This window comes from Heterocephalus glaber, unplaced genomic scaffold (assembly GCF_053883595.1).
Source record: "Heterocephalus glaber isolate CG9 unplaced genomic scaffold, H.glaber_assembly_v1.0 deba00001550, whole genome shotgun sequence".
In the NCBI taxonomy this organism is placed as follows: Eukaryota; Metazoa; Chordata; class Mammalia; order Rodentia; family Bathyergidae; genus Heterocephalus; species Heterocephalus glaber.
The window spans coordinates 14539100-14565725 of NW_028258343.1; the positions used below are offsets into that span (position 1 = coordinate 14539100).

Genomic DNA, 26626 nt, shown 5'->3' on the forward strand with positions numbered 1-26626 from the left:
AATTGTGCCCTTGAGCAGGAAATAGGATAAAATCTTGCTTACTTTTTCCTCTCATCTTCTTGCAGTATGTAGTCCAAGCGTCTCACGTTTGCTCAGCTTCCCTAAACTTCTCATCCTGCAAGACCGGAACACCAAGGGTCAGGAACTCAGGGAGGTGGGGCTCGAAGCTGTGTGATGGACACAGTGACCCAACCAGCGTAGGGCACTTGGCCACTGTCCTCATCTTTCCACTCTGTCCTGCTCACATCTTTCCTTGCCTTCTGGCCCAGATGCTGTGAGCACAGGCTTCTAAGAGCACCTAGCGCTATGGAGCAGGAGCCTTCCAGTCCTCAGCAGGAGAAAAAGATGAGACCAAGTTGTGCACAGGCAGAAAGAAAAATGCCTGCGTGGCGAGGTTTTTAAAAAGCAGCGTGCGTTTGTGATCATGAGTACACGGGGTGGGGGTTACTGGCCTTCTAGCTTCCCTTCCCTCTTCCCCTGATCCACCTTCCCTTCTCTAAAATGCCTGTCTCCCTGTGTCTTACCCTCTCTCCTTTAATTTTACTCTTTAACTTATTAAGAGTTTGCATTTTCATAAAAGAGGAACCACATGATATTTAACTTTCTATATCTGAATTATTTCACTTGACAGTGCGGCCTCAAGAGCCATCCATTTTCCCGCTCATGGCATGATTTCCTTTCTCTTTATGCCTGAATAGCATTCTGCTGGGTATATAGGCCACATTTTCTCCATCCACTCATTTGTCGATGGGAATACATATAGGCTGTTTCCAACTGCAGTGCTATGAACTCGGGTATGTGCGTGTGGCTACGTCATTGTATCTTCAGCTCTCATCCGTAGGGAGCTTCGGGAAGGACCCCAAATGACACTAAGATGAGGCCCCGGATTCAGAGTCAGAGGTTTGTCAAAGCAGTGAACTGTACTTCTGGTTTTGGTTTAAGTTTCAAAGCCAGCTACTTATGCCAAATCACTGGAGGAGCGAAGACTCTCTGGTGGTCCTGACTGTTTCCTATCACACAGGATCAGACCCGAACTCTGAAATCTTCCGAGCTCTGCCTTCGTCACTGTTTTCCCCAGCTCCCACCCCTCCATTTTTATTGCATGTGTTTTAGTGACCCTGACATAAGGTGTCATCACAGGCCAAATACCCATGTATTTCTTTACTTGAGAGTCAAGGAGAGAGGACTAAGGAACGGATGTTATGAAAGCACTTTGGCACTTAGCAGGACCTGAGAATCCCCGACTGTCGAGGGGAAAGGGCTTAAGGACATTCAGGAGAACCAGAGCTGAGTCAAATGGAATTCCCATATTTAATTTTGTGAATGCTTGTACTAGTTTACACCCTCACCAACAATGTAGAAAGGGTTCCTTTTTCCACACCTCCTTGCAAGGATTTGTTGCCTTTTGTTTTCTTGGTAGCCATTTGGATTGGAGTAAGATGGAGTCTTAGAGTTGTATTAATTTGTTATTTTGACTTGGATTTCCTTAACGCCTAATGATGGCGAACATAGTTTTTATGTACATTCTTGCCGTTTGTACTTCTTTTGAGAAGGGTCTATTCAGTTTATCTGTTTTTGATTGGGTCATTTGTTATGGGAGGGAGTTAGTTTTTTAAAGTTTTTAAGTATTCTAGACATCAGTGCTCTATCAGATGAGTAGCTGGCAAAGGTCAAATTAGAGCTGTATCTCTCACTTTGTACTAAAATCAAGTGACACGGGGACAAAAACTTAGATATGAAGAACAGAAACTTTGAAACTGCTGGAAGACAACACAGGGAAACAGTTGAAGCCACAGGCAGAGGTAAGGACTTCCGGAATAAAAGCCCAGTAGCAGAAGAAGTAATACCAAGAATCGACAAATGGGATTAGACCCAGTTAAATGCTTCTACGAAGCGAAACAATCCCCAGAGAGAGACAACCTCCCTCCACATGGCATGATTTTTTAATAAAAATCCTAGGAGGGCTGGGGATTTAGCTCAGTGATTTCGCCGCCTGCTGCACAAGCACAAGGACCCGAGTTTGATCCCCGGTACCCCCCAAAAAACCCTAGAAGAGCTAGCTCTTTAAAGTTGAGAACTTCAATTGAGTTAATCAAGTATTTTAAAAGACTTACAGGATAGAAAGAACTTGGAGAAACAGGCCAGGACGGAGATGGTGTTAATTCAGGGTGCGAAGAGTCCAGAAGTTCCCCAAGGCATCTTTCAGAAATGACTCTTTCCTCCAACCTGCTCTCCTCCATTGTTCTGGACACTTTCTAGGAACATCTTGACATCTGCTACAATATTTATTACTTCTGATGAAGACAGGAGAGATCAGAGAGTTCTCCTCATTTACAATTCACTCAAATTTTATTAATGTTAATGAAATTCACAAAATTGAGTTTAATGTCAGTTGAGCTTGATTGCTATCTTTGATTTAAAGAATATGTAAAGTTGTACTTAATATTTCTTTTTCTTGGAGGAGTTATACCTAGGCCTCCTCAGTCTATTTCCATATAAATACGATATGATACATTATGTATGTTTAAAACTATTCTGAAAATTTGGATGAAAACACCAAGAGCTTCTTTAGTTAGTGAAAGTCCTTTGGAATTTAAAGCCTGGCATGCCAGAACCCAAAGCCAAACTTGGCTAAGAATATCTTTGTAATCCAGTTGTCTGAATACAGATTAGTACTAATACTTGGAACTGATGAAATGTGATTTTAAATATGAGGGATATGAGAATTTCTGACTGCAGGTTAACATTTCAGGATTACTCTGCCATCTCAACCATTAGAGACCAGCCAGTTCTGTAGCACAAAAATAAATATTACTGTTGCCATGGAAACTGGAATCACCTTGGCAATGATTAATACTGGTAAGGCAAACAGTGGGGATTGCAATCACATTGTTTCTTGCTGAATCAGGACCAATCAAAGAGCAGCAGACATATTTATAAAGGCATCAGAGCCAAAGTCTTTCAGTTAGAATTGTTATCAAAGTTTGTTATCTGTGTATAGAGGATTCTACTAGGACATAGTTACATCTTCATTTACTGAACAGCTTTTTACTAGATCTATTGTTAGAGGTCCTAAATGTGTCTCTCAGGTTGCAGTGGGGAACGTTTGATAAAAAAAGTGTACTTTGTAAATTAATAAGCCCTTTTTAAATTTTCTCTATTGTTTTGTTGTTATGGGTCTTGATCTTTTGAGAATCTGTGACTCTAGGTTTTTACAATCTTTGATGTTTTAAATGTTTGTAGCTTTTAGAGAGATTGCCTTGCTTAAGAAAGTGTTGCAAATCATTAAAACCGTAATATTATTAGCAAGGTAGGCTACGTTGGGTAGAAAGAAATTGTTAGTGCATAGGCAAAAGAGAACTTAGTTACATGTAGAGACATTAAAAATATCTTTGTTACATGGCATGGCTAGGTAGAGAGTAGGTTGTCCTGGTTTGAAAAGACAATAAAATCATTACCAATAAAGAAACTTCCCCAATCACATTCTTTCCTCTGAGAATTTAGAATTAGAGGGAGAAATAATAAAAGGAATAGTTATGCTTTTCTGTGAAAGAGGGTTACATATAAAGATATTAAAATTGAATAATGCCAAAGATGATTATTTTAATGCTTTGATGCTTACTATGCAATACTTCTTCCTAGAAAAAGTGGTATTACTATGGGTGTATCAGTAATGGTGAGCAACTTGGTTATTGTAACAGAAAATTCCTGGAGATCTTAGAGGTTTAGTTTAATAGAGTATTTCCCAATTCCAGTGCTTCACTTGTGAATCTCAGCATCACAGCAGAAACTGTGCCTCTTAAGGAGATCCAATGAGAAGTACACAATACTGTCTATAAAATGACTTTGCCAAACAACCTAACTGAGCCAATGATCCATATTCAGGACATATGAGACAGGGGAACCTGTCAAACAACACCAGAGGGATGCAATCAGCTAACTCCAGAATGTGAAAAATGATACAGGACAAATGGTCTGGGTTTTTTTCAACAAAGAAGCTGCAAGTTAAAAAGAGGAGGAACTCAAGAGAGACTTAAGAGACACATTAGCCACTGCAACATGTGGACCTTATTTACATCCTGATATGAAGAAACCACCACCACAACAAATGAAGACTTATGAAACAACTGGGGAAGACAAAGTGGGTGTTTGATAATACTGAAGAATTAATGTTATTTTTGGTGAGATGAGAGGATTATAATTAAATTAAAATGAAAGAAGACACCTAGGAACAAATGTTGAGATATTTACAGATAAAGTGGTATGTCTTGGACCAGCTCCAAAATAGCTCAGTGTGCAGGAGCAGTGGAGGTGAGGAACTTTACTTTTTAGAAACATCTCTCATCAACAATGGAGACCTTGCTAATAAATATTAGAAACAAGTTTCTGTGTTAGCTACTTTTCTCTCATTGCTGAGACAAAATACTCGATGCCCAAAGTTAGAGGGGAAAGGGTTTACGTGGGTTGTAGAGGTTTCAGTCCATAATTGGCTGGCTCAAAGGCAGGGATGGTAAACAGGCATTGCAGAGGAGAGACAACATGGCACACACATGGTAACAAAGACGACAAGGGACCTTTACAGGGTCTTTCTCCCCTCTTTTTATCTTATTCAGGCTACTTAGGGCAGGTAACACTCACATCCTTAATCCTAGTGCCCTCAGTCTAGCCCCACCATGAATCAATAACATTCTCTAGATTCAGGCACCTCCAGAATAGCCTATGACCACATGAGGCTTTGTGGGGACATCTAGACAAAACTCATAACACTTTCCATCTTTAAAACTTGTGCTTTGTAAGGGGAACCTAGACTTGAGAGACAGTCTTCCACTGGTGACATTCTTCATCGTTTACCTGAGGGGTGATGGTACCGGAAGCTTTATTCTTAAAGTATTCTGTATCCTGATCCTGGCTCCAAGGTTACCTCTGCTTATTTTCAAATAACTAAATTCTAACTCTAGATTAGTGATCCTCTTAAGTTGGGTTCAGGGACCTCTGGGGTTTTCCCAGGTCCATGAGGTTAAAATTATTTTCCTAGTCATACTGGGGTTATGTTTGATTTTTTTCTCACTCATTCTTCCATGAGTCAATCTACAGTGGAGTTTTCCAGAGACTCCCATATCATGTTTCACATATGATATCATATGTTTCTCACATGAAATATGAAAAGGTGACTCCCCTGGCTTCTAGTGGGATGGATGTTTAGGTTTGTAGAAGTTCCTGGATTTGTTTTCTAATACCTTAAATATCTATAGGTATAAAACATAGATGCAATCTCTTTCGAGTCTTCAATGAACTTTAAAAATATATTTCCAGAGAATTACTATTTTAGATTGTTATCATGTCTGCCTTAAGTAACACTGGTACAAAAGGTTTACTAGGAACATATACATTTTTGGAGAATTAGAATTTATCAAGAATATGGAAAAAACTTTTAAAACTTGTTAATCAAATGTCTGTATTACTAATAAAACATCTATATTATCACAGTACTTTGTAGGAGTCTTGCCTTCATTATAAATGTCAAAAGACCAAATTACAATAAATTTAGTTAAGTGACCCAATTGGCTTTTATTTGAGATTCATGAATTAGAGTAGCATTTCTGTCCCCAAAATAAAAATTAAATGAATAGAAGTAAATAAAAAAATGAATTATAAAAATTTCTCCCATAAGCTGAGCATGAGAGGGTGGTTTTATAAGCAGAAAAGGACTGAAGAAAACAATAACAGGGAAAAGCAAATAATTTCAAAGTTACTTTCCTTAGAATGTTAAATCAGAGGCAACTTCCTGACCATGTAGGCTAACACTGGCTGTTTTGGGTATTTTGTTTTCTCTGTGTCCTGATTTCTCAGAAGATAACTTAGTTTTAGCTTTGTGATATGGACCTTTAGCATAAGTGACCCCATTTTGGTTTGGTTCACTGAAGCTTAGTGTGGGAGCTCAGTCCATTCAACACCCTCCCATCTATTTTATTTAACATAACTTACTAGACTAGTTACACCCATCTGCAACCGTTAGTGAATATCATAACCAACCAAAAAGAACTCAGTGATTTTTTGCGACCAAACTGGCATAGATCAGTTCATACCAGCCATGAAAACCATAGAGTGAATTCTGAGGAGACTTAGAATAGTGGATCAGCAAGCTGGAGAAGGGCTAAAGCTAAGGGACCAGAAGAGAGATCAGAATCCGTTTTGGCAGAGAGGGAAGGAGGAAGAGCTGGGAGAAGGTCTGGTATGTAAAGAATGGAGACGATCTGGGGCTGGGGAACTTAGGCTCTTCCATTCCCAGTAGTTCCTGAGAATAGTTCTCTGGCTATTGTCCAGGACAGTTCTGGCTCTTCCTACTTGAGCAGTGAGGTTCTTGAGAAAGGAAATAGAATAATTCCTTTTACCCTTTCCTGCAAAGCCTGAGATGATTTACTGTAGAACAAAGACATTCATTCCGCAGTTAGAGATAAAAGGCCTAAGATCAAAGTGTAAACAATGAATTCATTAACTCACGTGAATCGTCACCTCTGATCTCTTTCTCCTGGGAAATGAGGGGATGCAGGATGTTGCTGTCAAAGGATGAGGACAGAACGTGGACAACAGGGAAGGCTGAGAGCAAACGAATATATATCAAAGTTGTTCTAGGGCTTCCTCTGGCCTGGGTCAAGACCCTTTCCTTTCCTGGGTGTGTTTTTCATGTGTAGCTAAGACTACGCACTCATTTGGGAGAAATTTGCCTTCTTTCCTTCTTTGTTCTTTCCTTCCTTCCCTCTTTCATTTTTCCTTTTTTTTCTTCTTCCTTCTTTTTCCTTTGAAATAATGACTTTAGTTTGCAGATCTATTGAGAAGGCAAAATCTTGGCATATACTCAAAGCTATTAATTTACAGGTGACATGACTTAATAATTTTCGAGTTTATGGGTTATCTCAGAAACAGCCTTTGCCAAATTTTTGCTTTTGGTCTTCCTGGCCTGATCCAGCCTCTCTATTCTGCCTCCACTGTTTTCACTTCCTCATCCTTCATGCAGGGGGTTGTCTGCACCCATGAGACTGGAGTGGGCCCCAGAGACAGGAGCATGACCTGGCCCATGGGGATGGTTAGTGTTCCAAGTAGGGACTGAGCTAAACATCATATCGATGGCACAGCTGCTGCATTACTTAGCAGAGGAGGAGGATATGTTAAGTCTTGCAAGGTCCTTGAAAGACAGGACAACATCTTATTTGATTTCATTTTTTTCAGCCAGCTAAATGAACAATGGGTTCCCAAAAAGTAATCATGAGAGGCATTTCACTTTCTAAAGTATATCATTACATTTTGTTTTAATGAGTTTTTTTAATGCAGTGACCACATATTAGTATTTCCATAAACTGTAAAATCATACAAGTTTCATTGTATTTATAATAATTAAGGAAGGTATTAGAAGCAGAGGTGAAATAACAGCTTTAGGTTTCAGATCAAAAGGGAAAACCTGAACGCGGCTGAGAAGGTGAATAAAGGGAAGAGTTCATGGGAAGATTAGCCGTGGAGTATGGAAACCAAGTCTAGAGCTGATGCTGGAAAGGATACAGGGCTGAGCCATCACCCAGAGAGAAAACTATAAAATGGACCAAGTTTAGAAGGAAAGGTTTGGAGTGCTGCTTTTGATATGCTAAAGTTCACTTGTCACTTAGCCACCCAAGTGGAAAAGACAGAGTCTTAGATGAAGGAAAAAGTCTGAGAACTGCAGGCATGAAATATATTATTTTTAAAGTCAGAGATCACAGCAAGTGAGGGTAAATTCAGAGGAGAGAACAAAGGACAGAGCCCTGGAGCAGTCCAGGGTTCAGTGATGGTGAGAAAAGGGGAGGCCAGCTAGGCTGATTAGGGAGAAGAGACTAGTGAAGTACCGAATAGCCTCCAAAGGGCTTGGTGTCCAGAACCAAGGCAGAAGGAAAGAAAGACAAGACAGCAGGAACATTAAGATGCCAATGGAGAATAACACATAGTCCCATTTTCTTTGCTACGACTTTGATGCGGGTCTCAACTGCCTTTTATTTTTCTCTTTGCTTCCAGTATTTCCCAAATCACTTTGCAGATCACCACCAAGTTTATATTCCTGGTAAACCTTCTTGATATATTCGTCTTACATTTAGGCAGTCTTACAGTGGGGCCAGGGCTGTGCTCTTCATCCCAGCTTCTATAGTTATCACTAATCTGGTCTGCAATCTGTTTCCAACGTCGTCATCTTCTCTTCTCTCTCAGTACTCCAGACAAGCCACATGTCTGTTCTGAAAAATGGTTTGCTTCTTCCCAATTCTAGGTCTTAACCTTCGCTATTTCCCTATATAAGATTGGCCTTGAAATATTTCCTTGACTCATACATATTTCAAGTTGTTTTATCCAGAGAGTATTATTTCTTTCTGCGAATCCTTCAGGATGTCAAGGATATTGCAGGTCTCATAGTAGGTTCCCAATTCCATAAACAGAAATTGCATGAGTATTCATAAAGTACCCAGGGGTCTTTAAAAAATCGATTTCTTTGTTTACTAAGATTAATATTGTCCGGATTTTTTTTCCCACTCAACTTAGAAGAGTGAATATTTGCATTTAAAATTTTTATTTTCCCACTCTCCTGATATCTGCTCTTAGCTCAAATGTGTAAAATTTCATAAAGAGAGAGTTTCTATTTCAGGTTTACATCTAGGAAAGAAGGTAATTTGCATGCACAGGTAATACTGGAATTCCTGGGAGGCTGAGAATGAGGAATATGTGCTGTACCAATTATAGCATCTCAGTAAATGGGATGTAATCAGCCACTCTTAAGAAACAAACTGAAGATGATCATTTTGACTTGTACAGTCATGAAATTGAAAAACCCAGTAAACTTGGGTAATTGTTTCATTGATGAGCTCTTGTTTATTTCAAATAGGGCCTGGGGCCATAAGGTTGAAAAGCATAGATGGAACAAAAACATATAAAGTTAATGTTTCAAAAGGTCATTGGCCAGTTCTTCAAGTATTGAATTGTTTTTAATCTTTTGCTTTTGAAAAAATATTTACAGCCTCTGAAATTTCTTTCCTCTTTCATTTTAGGATCAGATGAACAAGAGTACCACCAAGTTCATTCCTTCTCTAACTCCGTACTGTGCTTAGCTGCCCAGACAATGGCTTATGCCCAGTGAAACTTAAAATTTTATAAACAGCTATACATGTTCTCCCCCCTTTTATTAGAGTCTTTGGCAGAGTGACCCATAAGTAAATGATTGTGAAGTTTAGCCTACAGTTTCTACTATGAAATAAGAATTAACAATTCCACCAACTTTCACTGGGAACCTAATACGTACCAGTACTGCATAAGACCCTGAGAAGTTAAAATTGATTCCAGAATTGGTTGGACTTCCCAGTATATAGACATATCTGGACCAGCAGTAAAGTCTGTTCTGGCCAATGAGTCAAATCTTGGTTATGACAATAGGAGTCAGAGAACAAAAGCATCACACATAAAGGGTATACTTAGATAAACTCCCCCCTCACCTTCTCTCTTTCTTTGCATTGTAAACACACACTTAGTGTTACCATTTCATTGAAGAATGGTTAATACTTAATTTTACCTCCCTTTAACCTATCAGAGAACATATCCATAAAATTGAGTTAACAAGAAAGAATAAAGTTGAAAGAGGAGAACATGAATGAATCACAGATTAAATACAGTACTAAATATTTAAAATTCTGAGATCAGGCTATACTTTCAGAACTAGACCATTTTGGTTGAATTTTGTAAACATACACTCATTTTGTATCAGAATTTCTTAGTGTATATCACTTTCAGAAGAAGTCTAGAGTAGGAAAAGAATGGTTTATATTAAATTTATGAGTTGCTGAACATTTTGCTAGCCAATATAAAACAATGCAGTATTCACATGCCAAAGAGAAAATATTTTATTTATGTTACTTCATAAGACTTTTTTCATACTTAAAAAATTGATAATGAGCCTGCTACACAGTAAGGGATAATTATGTTCTGTATGGAAATGTGATTCTGGTTCTAAATGCCCTTCAGACTTTTTACTCGTTTATTTTTTATTTAACCCTCTTAAGGCCCTGAAAGAGTAATATTGTATAATAAGAAATTCATAAAATTCAGGACTGTTTGAAAAGTATTTCCTTAATTTTTAACTACCTGACCGAAAGTTAATTTGGTGTTTCTGATTATTAATATTGTAAGTGATAACACAAGGTAACACATATGGAATTTGGAAATGCTTTAGGAAAAAATATATCTAACAAACGTAGAAAATACCTGAGTGCACAAAAAGTGATTTTACTATTGTTTTAAATAGCTTTGAGGTATTGATGACTTTTTAGTTGACAATTCTAAATTAATGATTAATTTAGTTTCCCTCGGGGTGACTTACACAAATGAGTTGGATAATAAACACTGCTAATGCCAACTAAAACGTATTTTAAAATCAACAAAGAATAGTTTCTCACCTCAATCATTAAAATTATGAACTTAGTTTTATTCCAAAATAAGTCTAAATGGAACGCCTTTTGCTGTGCATAGGATTTCAACAAGCAGGAACACATATGGCATTCTCTCCTGCTCTCCTATCTACCAAATCCCACTCTCCTGGTCTTCCTTCTGTATGTGTGGTTTACTGAATATGGATGGAAATGTCTCATTTTAGTTCCATATTTCTTGTTGAAAGATAACATAATAAGGTGGGAGGGCTTCACGACATAATTTTCATGGCAGCATCAACAGTTAACACATTAAAACATAGGAATCAAAGTATGAAATAAATACTAAAACTTCCCATTCCAAGGTATGTGCCTTCTCTATTGTTGGTCCGTAGTATACTCTTTTACACCTTCAATATTTCCTTCTTATTTTTCGATTTTTGAGGTGCTGGGGAGCAAGCCTGGGGTCCCGTTCATGCTAGGCAATAAAAGGGAAGCAATAAAAACAATACATCAGGTTGGAGATTATACATTCTTCCCAGTTTGCTGAAAATCACCTTGAGGTGTGGAATAACAAGATCCTATGTATATATGTTTCCTATACCCTCTTTGTTACTTCTCTTAGTGTACACTGGTAGTGAAATATAAATGTAAATTAGCTTATCTAAAATGTGTTTCACGAAGAAGAATCAGCCAGCTGCCACTGAAAGTCTGATTGACCTAATTCTGTCACTTTCACAAGCTCTATGTTTGGACAGACATAGAGTTTTTAAAGTACAATGGCACAGTGTTGAATTAGGCACCCCATTTCCAACTCTTCTGTTGCAACCCAAACTCCCAGGACCTCAGAATGTGACTGAATTTGGAGACAGGGACATCATCAAAGTGACTAAGTTTAAAATGTAGCTGTTATGGCGGACACTAATAAGAAGAGGAAATTCAGAAGCAGAATGAGACACCAGGGTTGGGCAGGACCATGGGAGCAGGAAGGTGGCTGTCTGCAAGCCAGGAAGTGGGGCTTTGGGAGTAACCAAAGCAACTGACCTTGGACTTCCAACCTCCAGGGCTGTGAGAAGTCAACTGTGTTGTTCAGCCACCCAGTGTGCTGTTTTGTTCTAGCAGCTCTAGCAACCTCATGCACCCTAGGTACAGTAGTTTATTGGCCTTAGGAACTACTTAGGCTGGAAGCAGCTGGCCCATGTTCCAGATTCCTAGAGTTTCCCTGGCAAAGAAATGAAGTTTTAAATCTTTTTGAATAGTAATAAAAGCTAAGGCAATATCTATTAAGTAAAAGGGACTTTTGTGAAGTGCCTTCTCTTTTGTACCGTTATACAAGGAGAAGCCACATATAGAAAGAGGTCAATGAGTTATTTCATTTTGAAATCAGATCACAAGCAACTTTACTCATCGATGAGGGGATTAAAGACAGAGTTTTCTAGTAATCGAGTACCAAGGTTGTACATTGGAAAACCTTGATCTAAGGTCTAAAATACCACTACTTAGAGGGGGTGACGGCTAACACTGAAGTTCACTGAAAGTGAGAGGCAGGATAGCCCATGCCCTACCCTCACAAGCAGTACTGGAGAACAACTGACTAAGATCTTTGAACAGCCTGCATATCACACTGGGCAGGTAGATCACTGGCCAGGCCTAGCCTGTAATATTATTTATTTATTTATTTATTTAGTGCTAGGGATTAAACCCTTTTTTATTTTGAGACAGGCTCTTTCTAAGTTGCTACGTTCCCCAGGCTGGACTCAAGTAATTTTTTTTTTTTCTGTACCAGAGATCGAACTCAGGACCTTGCACTTGCGAGGCAGGTGCAGTGCCACTGAGCTAAATCTCCGGCTCTTTTACTTTTTAAAATGTTTCTTTTAGTCATCGATGATATGTGTATTTCTGTAGTGGGTTTAAGAGGAGAAATTTGACCTGCTAAAACAAGTTAACTCGAGATTTATCTTTATCTAGTAAACTGTTAAGTGCTAGTATATCCATCAGAATATAAACTTGTACTTAAAAATGTTTTTCTTTCTACTTAGATTACCATTGCTTCTTCTAAGTTATGCAGCTGGAAGCACATATTTGAGCCTAAAAGCCTTCACAGTTGATGGCTGTTCTTAACCAAATATAGGATTTAATATATTTTACCAGCTCTCAAAAATGAACATTTCTTGCTTCAGAGAAATTATACTTCCTTTAAAAATTATACTTACAATAAGAAGATCAGTGCTAAAAAGAGATCATCAGTGTAAAATTTACAGTTGGTCAGATATTGTAGATGAGGTCAAGTACCATCTCGCACCGTGGATGCCTTTGACCCCTCCCGCAGACTGGGTCAGGGTTCTGAAGGAGTCCTCTGGATGGGAGAGATGGACGAGTTGTGACAGAAATATACAGGGAACGTTCACAGTTTTAAAACACAGCACAGTAAAAGACGCATTGCCATTAACCCCCCGCAGTACACTCCCTCTCGCTTCAAACCTCATCCCATTGTCCTTGCCACTTTCTGAAGCCCTCGTTAGTGCATGTAGTTGGCTGTGGTGTCACGGCTGCCTCGATGTCCTGAAATGATTTAAAATACTTACCGTTCATGGTCATTTTGACTTTGGGGAAGATCCAGAAGTTGCATGGTGCAAGATCCAGTGAATAAGGTGGATGAAGACCTAGAAGAATGTTTCCACGCACCTGCCTTTTTAGTGAAGGGGACTCAGCAACTGCATTCACCACATTTTGGATCACATTTCATGAAGACATGCAAAAGAGGACTTCAGAACTGCTTCAGAAAGTGGCAAGAACAATGGGATAAATGTGTTCCAAATGAGGAGGGAGTACTACTTCAGGGCGTTAATGACACTGTATCTTTCACTGTAATAAATTTTTAGAAACGTAAATATTCATTGCATATTTTGATCATGTCTTGCATTAGTTTGCTGTAACAAATTCCCACAAATTTAATGGGTTAAAACAACACACACTTATTCTCTTACGGTTTTAGAAGTCCAGAAGCCCAAATCTGTCTCACTGGGTTAAAGTCAAAGTGTCAGCAGGGCTGGTTTCTCTGAGGTTGTGCGGCCAGAGTCTGTTTCCTTATTGTCTCCACTTCGTAGAGTTTATATCTCAACTCATGGCCGCTTTCTCCATCTTCAGAGTCAGGCACTTGACATCTTGCATTTCTCTTTGGTCACATCACCACCTCTGTCGTCAAATTTCCCTTCATCTCCCCCTTATCAGCACCCTATGATTACACTGGGCTCACTGGAATAATTTAAGATCATCTCCCCATATCAAGGTCCTTAATGTCGCCAAGGTTGCAAGTCTATTTTGCCAAATAAGGCGGCATTCACATGTTCCAAGGATTGGGACATGGGCATGATTTAGGGTCCATTATCCACCCTGCTGCAGCTAAATACTCGGGGGGTAAGGTAGGCTTGGGTCAAGGTAATGAAAGCTTGCACGTGACACTTTCAGAGAGTAACAGCATTTCCATGGTAATGCTCACTATGTTCCTGCCATGGCACCATTTGGATCCATCAACTCATTTAATTTCCAGTCCTAGAAACAGGGCACGAACACCTTGGTACCGACTGAAAGATTTGCTGCAGAAGCTCTCTGGCACATTCAGCCAGTGGCTGCCATGCCCTAGGCCAATCAACTGAAATGGCAGAGCTTGTACTTATCCCCACAAAATCTGGCTTCAGTACCTACAAGGTTAGCCACCCTCCTCCAACGCAGTTCCCGCTGCAGAGACATTGACAGGCAGTGGATCTTCACCTGAGGGGACCAAGAACCCTGGACTTTGATGGTTAGGAAGAACTTGGTAGTTCACTTTCTTTTTCATCTCGTGCCACAGTTGAGGAATCCAAGATCTGCTGTGACATTAAGAAATAAACTGAGAAAGTAAATGATTTGCTCAAGGCTACATAATTGAGGTGGCAAAGCCATTGGAGGCATATTGTGCTTTTCTCACCTCCTGTCGTTGACGGACACTCGGCCATGTGACGCTGTAGGCTGAATTGTGTTCCCCTAAATTTCCTGTGGTAAAGTCCCAACCTCTTGTACCTCGGAGGGTAACCATATTTGGAGACAGGCTATTTAAAGAGGTAATTAAAGCTAAGTGAGTCCTATGGGAGGAACCTAATCCAATATCGCTGGTGTCCTATAAAAAGAGTGCAGGGGATGGGCATGCACAGAGGAAAGACCTGTGAGGACGCAGTGACAGGAGGCCATCTGCAGGCCAAGCAGAGCTCCCAGAACACACCGATCCTGATGACACCTTGACCTGGGTCTTGCAGCCTCCAGAATGGTGAAAGAATAAATGTCTGTTATTTAAACTGCACAGTCTGACTGAGCAAACTAATCCACCCTAGATGGACCATGGGCCTTAGATGCTGCTTGGGTGGGAGATACGTAGCCTGTGATCTAGATTTCTGGAGTTGCCCAGAGGAAGCTATAAAGTTTCTTAAATAATTTTCAATATTCCAAAAAACCTGAGGAAAGTACACAAAATATGGTCTAACAAAAACTTCAGGTTTCATTTTTATTTTTCGTCTAGGTGGAATTACACCCAATCAATACGGTAGCACAAGCTATCCCACATTAATCTGAAACTTCAATTAGCAATTTATGATTTCGATTAATTAAAAGATTTGAAAATTATTTATCATTTAATAAGAAAGCTGATTTGTTTGGTAAATAAAAACTCAGACTTTTTGATGAAGAGAAATTGAGTAGGAACCACTGCTCTAAGTCCCCAGTTTCTTTATTTGGATCCTCCAAGGCCCATGCTGTTTAATCCCCTTCAAAATTTTAGAGCCCTTTTTGGGGAGAACTGAGCAAATTGCATGGCTTTAGTTATCTGTCACAACAGGGGTGTTGAGAGCCATTGTTTTCAAATCTGGGAATGTTGCTGACATTTGCTGAATGCTGTGTTCAGTTATTCTCCTGAAAGTCAACAAAATATGAAAATAGCCTAATAGAACAAGTGACTTCAACCTCTTAGCTCTTGAACCTAATAGAAGCAAAATTAAAAAGCCATAGCTCCTAGTACAAGTACTGGAGTGTCAAAAGCCTCAATAAAATGTACCTGAAAGTTTGGAAAACAGTACTAGAAGCAGAACTGTAAGTGGCACTGAGAACAGCAAAAGTATGAAGAAGAGAAAATTCTATCAAGAAGAGATTTTTATTAAAGGCTTTATAGTAAAATATTGAGCCCACTCTGTGACAATATACAGGCTTGATGTCCTAATAGGTAGCATAAGTAGGTAAGGGACGCTCGTGATGGAATCACAGGGTAGAGCTGTGGGAGCTTCATGTACAAACGTATCTTCCTTCTGCCCTTCCACCACTGAAACCCTGACGCTCAGAGATGTTTAGGCCTTGGGAAAAACCATTAAAATTTCCTGAGTAATCCATTCAACAGTTCTTAACATTATATCACCTTAATGGAAAACATTAAATTTTCTGATGGATATATCCATTTTGGTATCTTCAATAAGCAAAGACTACAATTCTAAGTTTATTATACCACAAATCTTTGGAGTGGGCCTAAGGTTTTCTAGTACAAGGTTCATTTCAAGGCAATTTATCAAGGACTAAATTTTCTTGACCCACCAAGCTGGTGGTATGAGAAGATTAAAAAGAAATGTCAAGGTTAGCTTACTATTTTCCAAATAACAGGATCTAAACCTATTTTAGGGGAATAAGGATGTGCGGATAAGTGCAGACTGGATGGTGACAGATGCCTGGGAAACAGTACTGAGATTAGCTATCATTAACCAGCATAAAATGTGTCTTCATACATTGGTCAACATTTTCTTCCATATGTGACTTCAAAATAGCATTTCTACAAACCACACTGGTTTATTCATTTTTAAGTCGGTTTGCAAAGAAATTATAATTCTGAATATCTAAAGTTATAGTTAATGGATTTTTTACATTTATCCATTAAGTACATCTGGCATTCTCAGCCATGGCTCTTGAATACATTATTTCTTGATGAAAACAGCACTGAAGCAAAACTAATGTTGAAAAAATATGATCTACCTGGAACTCATAGTAACAGTCACAACCAACTTACCCAAGTCTTATTATTGAGCTTACATAGAACTAAACCCATTGGTCAATTCAAGTATTTAGATCTGTTTCTTCAACAGTAAAGCAATTATTCAGAAAACTGCATTTTAAGAATTACATTTACACTCATTTATAAATATATACTGAGTACTGGGCCTGAATTTGGTACTTCTAGTTCACACTTGGGGACCCTACTGAATCTTTCATTCTCTGAATATGACAATCAATGGAAGAACTTAAAAGTAAAGCACAGTTTTAATTGGGATGCAAACATTTTGTATTCATACTGGAAAAAAAAGATCATGCTTTCCAAGATGGAAAAAAACAGAATCATAGCCTAAACATACAACCATCTCCATTACAGAATTATGCAGCCAGTTCTAGTACATCAGAAAACATTTGTTTTAAAAAGCTTATAGCCAATGCTTTAAGAAGGAAGCACTGGTAAAAACAGTTTTAAAATATATAGCCTTGGAAAATGATATTGTTTTAAACATTAAAACCTTGTTTCAGAAGTTCCTCGCTTTAGGTTGTTACTCAAAAACTCATCATGTTCAAAACTCAAGTTATTATGAGATCTTGAAATCATAAGAAGCTTCTCCTTATTGGTAAAGTCCTTTTTGATTGCTGCTTGGGGCACAAGTAACCTATCCATCGGGTCCTCTTTGTTCTCCAGTTTCATATATCCTTTGCTGTTGCTCCGATCGAGCCGAGGCCAACTGGGATGTTTCCGCTGTTCAGCCTGAACAGTTAGGGTGGAGGGTCCCCGCTCTAAGTCTAGGGATTTGGAGTGTGAGGAGAGCAAATGCAAGGAGGTGTTGGAACCAAACTGTCTTCTAGCAGCCCCAGGTGACAATAGCTGTCCGGCCCCAGGTCCGAGGGCCACAGAGGACTTGTACTGGCTGGACAGTGACTCCCCAATAGAATTATTCCTCGGGAGCCCCGTGCTGACGGGCTGGAAGGATTCGCCCATGTTGGGCAGAGGGACCACAAGGGAATCCATTGACAAATTCCTTGAACTGCTCTTGAGGTTATCGGCATCCTCGGTGATGTTATCTATACTGGGCTCATCAATGACACAGTTATTAAGTTTGATCACAGGCAGTGTGAAAGCACTGATAGACGATGACACGATGGACTTGGTGTCACACTTCTTAGAGCCACTGGTCTTGTCGTCAGCTGCCTTGGAAGGAGGTGCATAAAGGCCAAAGACTGAGACAGAGCTGTCAGAGAGCAGAGGAGGCATGAGCTGCCCCAGACTCTTACTGTCACCGAGCACGAGTTCATCCTCCTCCACAGAGCTATTCGTCCGAAAGCTGCCCCGCAAACCTGAGAAAGAGGTGACTGTATTTCCTGCCAATCTCGAGGCACAGGAGCTCCCATTCTGCTTCATTTCCAGTTCCCCCATCAAGCCAGAGTAAATGCCATTCAAATGCTTCTGCTCCTTGATTCTCAGTGTGTGGATGTCAATGACTGTGGAATAGATGTCCCTCATGTGTATGATTTTGGTTTCCTTGTCGCGGTTTTCATGCAGAATGGCATTCGCGCAGATAAAGATGAAAATGCCAATCCCCATGGTGAAAGGACCCAGCATTTTCATTTTATCAGAATGTAAATGCTGCTCAAAGAAACGAACCACCACACCGCCCTGGTTCCGAATAACCTCAGTTTCATTTGTTGACAGTGTTGTTTCAGCATCGATGAAATGTTCTTTCTGGGGCCAATATCCAAGGACAGCCATTGCTATCCCTATGATGGAGATAAACACTCCTAAAATGAGGAAGAAACCAGATGGGGAATAAAGCCGGATTTTGCCACGAACAACCACGACGTCGGCCCGGGGCCGCCTCCTGACCGGTTTCTTCTCCTCGGCGGCAGCGGGAGAGGGGCTGAGGTTGACATGGTGCTGGGATCGGGCCGAGTCTTGTCTCTTCAGGGCTGCCAGGCCAGTGATCACCCCACCGGTGGCTATCATAGCTTGGCCTTTGTTCTGAAAAGAAAGAAAACAGGCGATGACCCAAATACGTTCCTGGGGAAGGCTCAGCGGTTCAGTTCAAGGACTGCTTGCATCAGATTTCTGTCGCTATTGCTGTTTCATGTGATTAAATGGGACAGAAGAATATGTCTTTAAGGGACACATCTTTGAGCGAAGTTTTGTTGATGGACTAATGTAAGCTTCTGGAAATTTCGTTTTTTGGCAGAATGAAGTGTTCCTAGTGTTGGTGAAATGTGAACTGAAGGTATATTCTAAATAATTTTATCACACTATATAAAGTAGCGGCCTACTCACAAATCCATCTTTTTGTCTCTGTTTGTCTCTCTGTCTCTCTCTCTCTACACACACAGACACACACACACACACCTATCATCATTTTAGTTATTTTAAAAAGATGGAATACTACAGAGTATGTAACAGGCCAAATATAAACCCCACGCTTACAGAGAGGATGCACTTCGGCAGTCTGGGCTTGTAAGGGCACTCTCGGGAAAGGCATCAGTGAACTCTTCAGGCCTCCGTGCCCTGCCCCATTTTCATCTTCCTTCTTTCTCTGCTCCCATGCATATTACCACCCTCCTCTCTTCAAACTCTCTTCCCCAGACTTTGATGACACCAAGTTCTACCTCTGCCTTGAGCTCAGACGATGTGATTGCATTTTTGGCTCTTCTTCCCATACCTCAGGGTAAACCACCTTTCCCCCGCAGGCCCAGTCTTGGCTGCCTCCTCTGCCCCACTCTCCTGCACATTCGTATCCACTCCTACACCTTCCACTATTTCCTTTATGCTGATGAGTCCCAGGTCTACATTCCAGGTCATATCCTGAGTTTCAATTTCACACTTTCAACTGCCCCCTGGGGAACACATGGATATCTATGCACCACTAGCAAAGTCGAACTCACCTTCCACCAGCTGTTTGTCTCTCTTGGCTTGTCTGACTCTTAACGGGGTCAGTTCCCAGGCTTGGCTCTTCACAGTTATCCTTAATTCCTCCCCTTCCACTTCCTCCCCTCTTCCAAGCAGGTCCTAACTCTTATCTTCTTCTCTCTGTTCCAATCCAGCCTAGTGCAGCTTTTATTAACTCCACATTGACTGTCAGAATAACCTCCCAACGTCACAAGATAACTCTTCCAAAATGTAGTTTCTCTTATTTTACAATCAAGCTTATAAGCACATGGCAGATTAACTGTTCTGTGACGTACATCTGAAATGGTTCAACAAGTGGATTAATGGGGGGAATATTTCACACTACATGAGTTTAATCTGGGGTTCCAGACCCACTAAGTCTAACCTTACCTCTGTTTGCTTTAATTTGCATGCAACTGAAACCCAACCAGTATTTACTGCTTCTCACTCATCCTCAGCTCTGAGCCCTTGTTAAGAATGTCCCAGTAGTCCTGTCCAGATCGCTTCCCAAGCAGCCGCCATCTTTGCATCTTGACCTCTGGCTGGTCATCAAAACTCATATTCCACTTCCTTTACAACATGTCCTCTGGATGACTCAGGCCACAGCCCACAGTCCATGCAGGCTCTCATTCCTCAGAGCATTTGAGCAAGATTTCTTTATGGCACTTGACATATTATGTTTTCATCCTTCCGCTTCTGTGGTCAAAAATCAAATGTAATTCTTTTCTTTTTCATCAGAAACATTCACTATTGTACCCTGCACACAGCCAGTATCCAAGAAATATTTGCTAGAATTCTGAATAAAGGAGTAATTTTTTTTCCTAGAATTTGCTGGATGACCATTGTATTACTGCACACATTTCTAGTCAAAAATAATAATGAACAAACTTAATTCCCAAACAAAAAGCTACATATTGTGAGTTGATAAAATGTCTTGTTTTATTATGAATAATCCTCAAACTGCCAAGTTTGGTTGGTAGGGAAATAAAGGATATTTTAAGAGCCACAAGGTCTTTGGCAAATTTCTGAGAGGGCATCAAATGTCTTCTTGCAGAATTGAGCTCTCTTTTTGAATTCCTACTTATGATCTCTGAATTGTGTTTAAATAACAGGGTTGTGGATGGTGTGTGCAGCTATATCAAGCTGGTGAGTAAAGTCAGCCTTTAGTGAAATTATAACTAGGATTAAAATAATTTAATGTTGGAAGGACAAACTAAATTATAACCTATAGATCCAGTCTATGAAATTTTTCAGAGTATGCATGCTACATTTTAGAACTTCTTCCAAAACTTGGCTAAAATGAAGCATAGTGTCAACCTATGCTTTCTTGAACCCAAATTAGTTCCAAATGTTTGAAGAAAATACTTAAATTAGATAGCAGCCATCTAACCCAATTATTTCCATATGGCTGGATAAGGATTTGCTCTGAAATCTTTCTGAATAAATAGATTTCAGAAAGAAAGGGGAACAAAGGCAAAAGCCTTTCATTTGGTTCAGCAACCACAATGAATTGCATTCCATACAGAATTCCAGTCCTCTACCACTTGTTAAAACATTTTCTACTGGCACTGCCATTTTCCATTCCTCAGTTGACAGAGAAAAGGGAGCTGGAACCGAAGAAAATATTTTAAGAATGATATGAGTATAGGCAGTTGGGATAGAGCAGGGAGTGGCTGGCTTTCTATGTGAGCCAGCACTGTAAGGAAATTGAACTAGACAGGAAGAAGCAGGGTAGTTTAACAGTGTCAAAAATTTATAGAAAATGAGATCCACAGCAGTTCAGAAACAAAACAGAGAACAGGAGGAATGAGGGAATCATACAGTTTCTTCGGCTAGGCTTACCTGGCCAGGATTCCCACACATCATCACACTGAGGTCTGGTGCCAGTCCCCTTCACTAACGTGGGTCACAACATTCGATACTGGACAAGAGCCTCTATTATCTCTCAAGGACCCAAACTAGACCTCAAGGGAAAAGTACAGGTGAAGGAATTCAGTCACTGCTTCAAAGAGCTTGAAACCCAATGGAAGAGCTGATGCCCCTTAGGTAAACAGCCCGAGGGGCTCCTGGGAAGGAAGGTTCAATCAGGAGAACCTTTCCAGCAGGCTTCATGTAGGAGGCAGCAGGATTTTCACATTGATCACAGTGAATAATCACATTGGCATCCTTTCAGAGATGGTCCAGGGAAAGAACTCAAGCTGGGGACAGGAGTGTGGCCTGTTCACACTGCTGGGGACAACAGGAAAGAGGCTGGGCAGGGGACACACCCTTGCTGAATGCTTGGCTTTCACAGGCATCTGCCGTGGAGTTAGAGTATGACACAAATACTGTTGTCATGAATTTGGGAAAATCAGTCTCAACCAGTAGATGAAAGCAGTCGTGAAGGACTGACACTGGGAAACCACATGAGATACCAGAGGCAGTTTAAGCGAAGCCTAGAGAAGCCATGAAACCAGAGCGAGTGAGTCCACAGGCTTTGTTCGTCTCTACACTGCAGTCCCAGCTGGTCCACAGTGTTTAGCATGCACAAAACCTACTAAATCCCCTCTATTATTTATGCTGTGGAGCCTCGTGGCCTCCATCCTACACTTCTACTCCTGCTTTATTTTGTGTATTTTGGTAGCAGGGGTTGTAGAGACCCTGTTAACTGCTTCCTTATTGCAACAAGTCACAGTGAACTTCTAAGTTTTAAGAATAAAAATAGCAATAGCTATCCCACACTTCCTATGGTCAGGTACTGATCTAAGTGCTCTAAGTGCAAAAACATTCTCACAATAACTCTGGAGGTGGGTCTAATAATGTGACTCTCCATTCTGCAGATGAGAAAGTTGAGGCCCTGAGAGTTTAGGTAACTTACCGAGGGTCGCATAGCTAGGACAGGGGTGGTGGCATCTGGCCCTGTGTTCTTCTAGAGTCAGAGTCTGGGATGGGCCTCCATATTTTCTTCCACTTGAGTTTTCTTTTCCAGTCTTTTTTCTTATTCTGATTTCTATTCTGGTGTAACACTATACCCTAAAGAATGCTTTTCTGCCTTTAAAACTATAACTGTGGACCAAGTCAACTTGCATTTCTCAAATTAGTGACCATCTGAGAAAAGCTAGTCTTATGCATGCATAAGATTGAAGGCCTAACTTTGGGTGAGCAACTGGCCTCTCACATCTGTCCAAATTCCTTTCAGCATCTGCAGATGCAACCCCAAGAGATCACACACCCTTCCATTCTCTTCCTCTTTGCTATCATCCTTGGCAGGAAGCAAGAGGATGCATGTCCTTAACAACCCAACTGGAGAATTCTACAACACTGAATTTCATCTTGCTAACTGGGGCAGAGTTTGTGCTTATCAACCTCTTTGGATCCTGAATTTGTTTTCCAAAAATCGTGTTGTGCTTCCCAGTTCTTGTTCCTCTGCACATATTACAAACCTGACTTCCAGAGCTTCGCCTAAACTTTTGAAAGTTGAAGAAAGCACAGAACAAAGTTCTACTCTACTCTACTCTACTCTACTCTACTCTACTCTACTGTACTCTACTGTACTCTATTCTATTCTATTCTATTCTATTCTATTCTATTCTATTCTATTCTATTCTTGTGCTGTTGTATTCCAGACAGCCAGGATCCTCTATGGGCATTGTTTATCAGTTTATGCATTCATTCATACAATTCATAAAAACAGATACCTTGCGTTGCAGTAAGAGGGTTCAAAATAGGTTTCCTGGCCTGCAGAAGAGACTGAGCAGTACCTTTTTGATGAAGTCATTCAACTAGTTATAAATAACCTTAATTGGAGAGTGCACCACACTGCATATTTCCATATTCCCCCAAAAGATATATGATTTTTGTCAAGAGCCAAGTTAAAAAAGAAATGCTGTATGAATCCTAACTTTTGGATACCTATTGATTGTCTGTTTTTCTATTGGCAGTGCTCATAAACCAGCCACAATTTTACTAGCAAGATGCATCAAGATCACCAATTTAAAATTTGCAAAAAATACCTTCTTCCTCAACGTGCAAGCCAGGACACTGCTGGACCAGGTCCAGGCCTTAGCTACCTTATAAGAATCTGAGATTCATTGTGGATCTCATTTGCCATTTTTCTTGCTACAGAGGGATGTAGTCTCTTGCCTTCATCCAGTAGTCTTACCATTACCTTCATTTATCCTGCCCTTACCCTTGTTTATTCTATGCTTTTCAGCCAAAAGCTCTTTCTCTTTGACCGAGAAGATTCCTGATTTGTGCAACATGTGTAACACTATACCATACACAGCCCACTCAATTTTCAGGCTTATCCTCTCCTCTTTCTGCTCTGCTAGTATTTTTCTAAGCCGCGTTGTTGTCTTTCACTCTTTTTATAGGCCTAAGAACACTCTGGAATGTGCTTTTCTTGGCCCTAACCCATACCACCTTTTAGAATTCTTAGATTCCTGGAAATTTATTCCTGCATGTTCAGGATCTCCCCTGACAACTATTTTGGCCTCACTGTGAGCCTAATATACATCAGACATGGTTCTCTATGCATTTGCACACTTACACCTGGGAGAATAATAATGAAGTAGACTTCAGAAGTCTTTGAATTCAGATATTCCTTTTAGCCAACTAAGAAGCAGGAATGTTGTCTAAGATCAATCACTGAATTAGCAGAAAGCACAGAATTTGAATTCAGTTTTTCAGACTCCCAGCTCAATGTTCACTCTTGGCTATATGCTCCTCTTTCCATTGTTTTACATGCAAGGCCACTGCCTGGCTGAGTGTCTGGGATGTATAAATGCTCAGTAAGTATCTGTTCACCAGAAACTGACGTGATGAATATCTGAACATGATTGAAATGTCTGAGGCATTAGGGACACAAAGCTAATAAAATTCAGTTCCTGATTTTAAGAAGTATGGGGTCTGGTGGAAAGCAGTCAAAGTAAATATTTAAAATGAAATTGACTAACAGCTAGGATGGATTTCTGGGAACAGCCCTGAAAGCTCTTCCACTGCATCTGGAAGGACCAGGGGAAGTTTTCAAGAAGCAGTGACAGTTCATGGAGACTTGGCCCACCAGTGGGCGTTTGCAATGCAGACAGATTCTGGCTTACCCTTGCTCCTGATTGTCCTTACCTTTTGATTTTCATCATCTTCTCACTTGAAGTGTGCCTATTATTTTAGATACAATGGACACTAACTTATTTATTTATTTGAATTTTTATCCTTATTCAGAAGTTAGAAATTCAACAGAATGCAAGACTCTCTGCCCTTAGGAAGTAAAAATTAATCTATGCCTCCAGGACCAAACAAAAACATTATATAAAACTCCATGTGGTATCCACAAATGTGACAGATGGAAATATTATCTGTTCAAGCTACAACAACTTTAGGACTTTCTTCCCAGTAGAGACATTTTAAACATTTAGAATGGGATTTGGAATGTATATCCTTATCAGAGTTGAAAGAGAAAATTCCTATGAGCAACAAATAGTTTAATCATACAAACTTCACAAATCACAAGAGAATAGAGACAATCTTTGAAAGGCGAGCTCAACAGTTTGGACCCTGTGGCAAGAAAGACAGGAGCCCACATTCTTTCTTGACCCCTGGACGGCCATGCAACCTCGGATAAATTGTTTTAAACACTTACTTCAGTTCCTCCATCTGTAAATGGCAAAAGACTTTTTAAAATACACAGTATATAGTACACTGGAAGCACAAGGCCGAGGATCTTAAACCTACACACTACTTAATAACCACACTTGAACAACTAATCCAACTCTTGCAACCTCACTTTACTCAACCGTAAAATGGGGATAGGAACAATACCGGCAGCGCTGTTGTGAAGCAACAGAGACAATGATGACAAAACACAGCTCAGTGTCTGGTAGTTAATGTCTGGGTTAGTGATATCAGCTGTGACTGATTGGCCCTTTTTAAAGATAAAATGAAGTAACATATATAAGATAATTCTGATAGTCTTGATTGTAAAAAGTTCTCCACAACCAATGGCTGGTGTTAACTCTACATTGTTCATATTATTAATTCTTTCATTGCTCAAGCAAGGTAAATCAAAAATATATTTTAGTTGGGGATGTAGCTCAGTGGTAGAACCCCTGCCTAGCATGTGCAAGGCTATGGGTTTGATCCCCTGCACCAAATCGATCTGCCCAAAAATATACATATATTAATATGGTACGTTAAATAACTCAGGATGGCTCACCGTTCTTAGAGAGGAAGTTATAACTGAAAATTTGTCCATGGACTTAAGAGAGTGAAAAATTGAATGGAGAGCTAAGAATGGTGGTGCACCCTATAATCCCAGAACGTTCAAGTCCAGCCTGAGCAATTCAGTAAATTAGCAAGACTCTTGTCTCAAAAGGAAAAAAAGGGAGAAAGAGGGGGTGGGAGAGACAGAGAGAGAGAGAGAGAGAGAGAGAGAGAGAGGAAGGTAGGCTGGCTGGGGATATATAGCTCTGTGCAAAGAACCTAGGTCCAATCCCCAGTAACAAATGAATCTGGATGAAGAAAGTGTATTTTAGTGGCAGAAGCATTAATAATTTGATAGTTGGAAGCTGAGTTTATATGAGAGACATTATAGAATGAATAAAGCACAGCTTACTTTTTAACTCATTCTATTTTATTTTTTCAGATTTGGAGATGTCTTAACAACCCTAATAAAAACAAGGTAGGAAAACCCAGATGAGTGCATCTAATGCTTCATTACTTTTGATAGTGCCACTGGATCGAATGCATGGGTGCTCTGATCAATTCCACACACATTCTTTTGTTGCCGTTGGGATACTTTGGCCTAACACTGAAAACAGAGGAACAGGCAGCCTGAGGAGAGGAGGCCCAGGTAAATGCCCTAAGGGCGACACAGTGCACAAATTTTAAAACTGGCAAAATGTTAATTCTGTGGCAAAAGGGTTATGTACAATATGAAGATCTTTGTTAGTCTTTCCTGGAGAGAATGGTTTCTGAATATTCAGTATAGCTCTCTATTCATATGAATGCTGGAGCTAAGAGGAAATACTGAAAGTTTAGATAATTAGCAGAATGATTCTCAAGTCATTAAATGTAACTTTACGGTCAAGCACATCGCTGGCATGCAGACAATGCTAGGGATAGAGAAAGCACTTGAAGATCTGTACGTGTGCTTTGTGAGTGACACTTTCACACCTGCCAGGCTGAAACACTGTAAAATATGGGCCCGAACCAATTACAAGCTATGCAACAATGACATGGAATAACTGCT

General features: G+C 40.1%; 1 protein-coding gene across 7 annotated transcripts in view; it reads right to left on the bottom strand.

Annotated features, from left to right (window-relative positions):
• Nucleotides 1-14950: 14950 nt before the first annotated feature.
• Tmem200a (transmembrane protein 200A) overlaps nt 14951-26626 on the bottom strand; it is a 76519-nt gene continuing 64843 nt past the window's right edge. For 6 of the 7 annotated variants that reach the window (XM_021259240.2, XM_004845980.4, XM_004845979.4 and 3 more), the window contains one exon: nt 14951-18489. In XM_021259240.2, the coding sequence (XP_021114899.1) occupies nt 16996-18474 (1479 nt within the window). In that variant the 5' untranslated portion in view covers nt 18475-18489 and the 3' untranslated portion in view covers nt 14951-16995. Of the gene's footprint in view, nt 18490-19397; nt 19700-19791; nt 20098-26626 lie in introns of all 7 variants that reach the window. The other variant, XM_021259242.2, reaches the window with a different exon arrangement.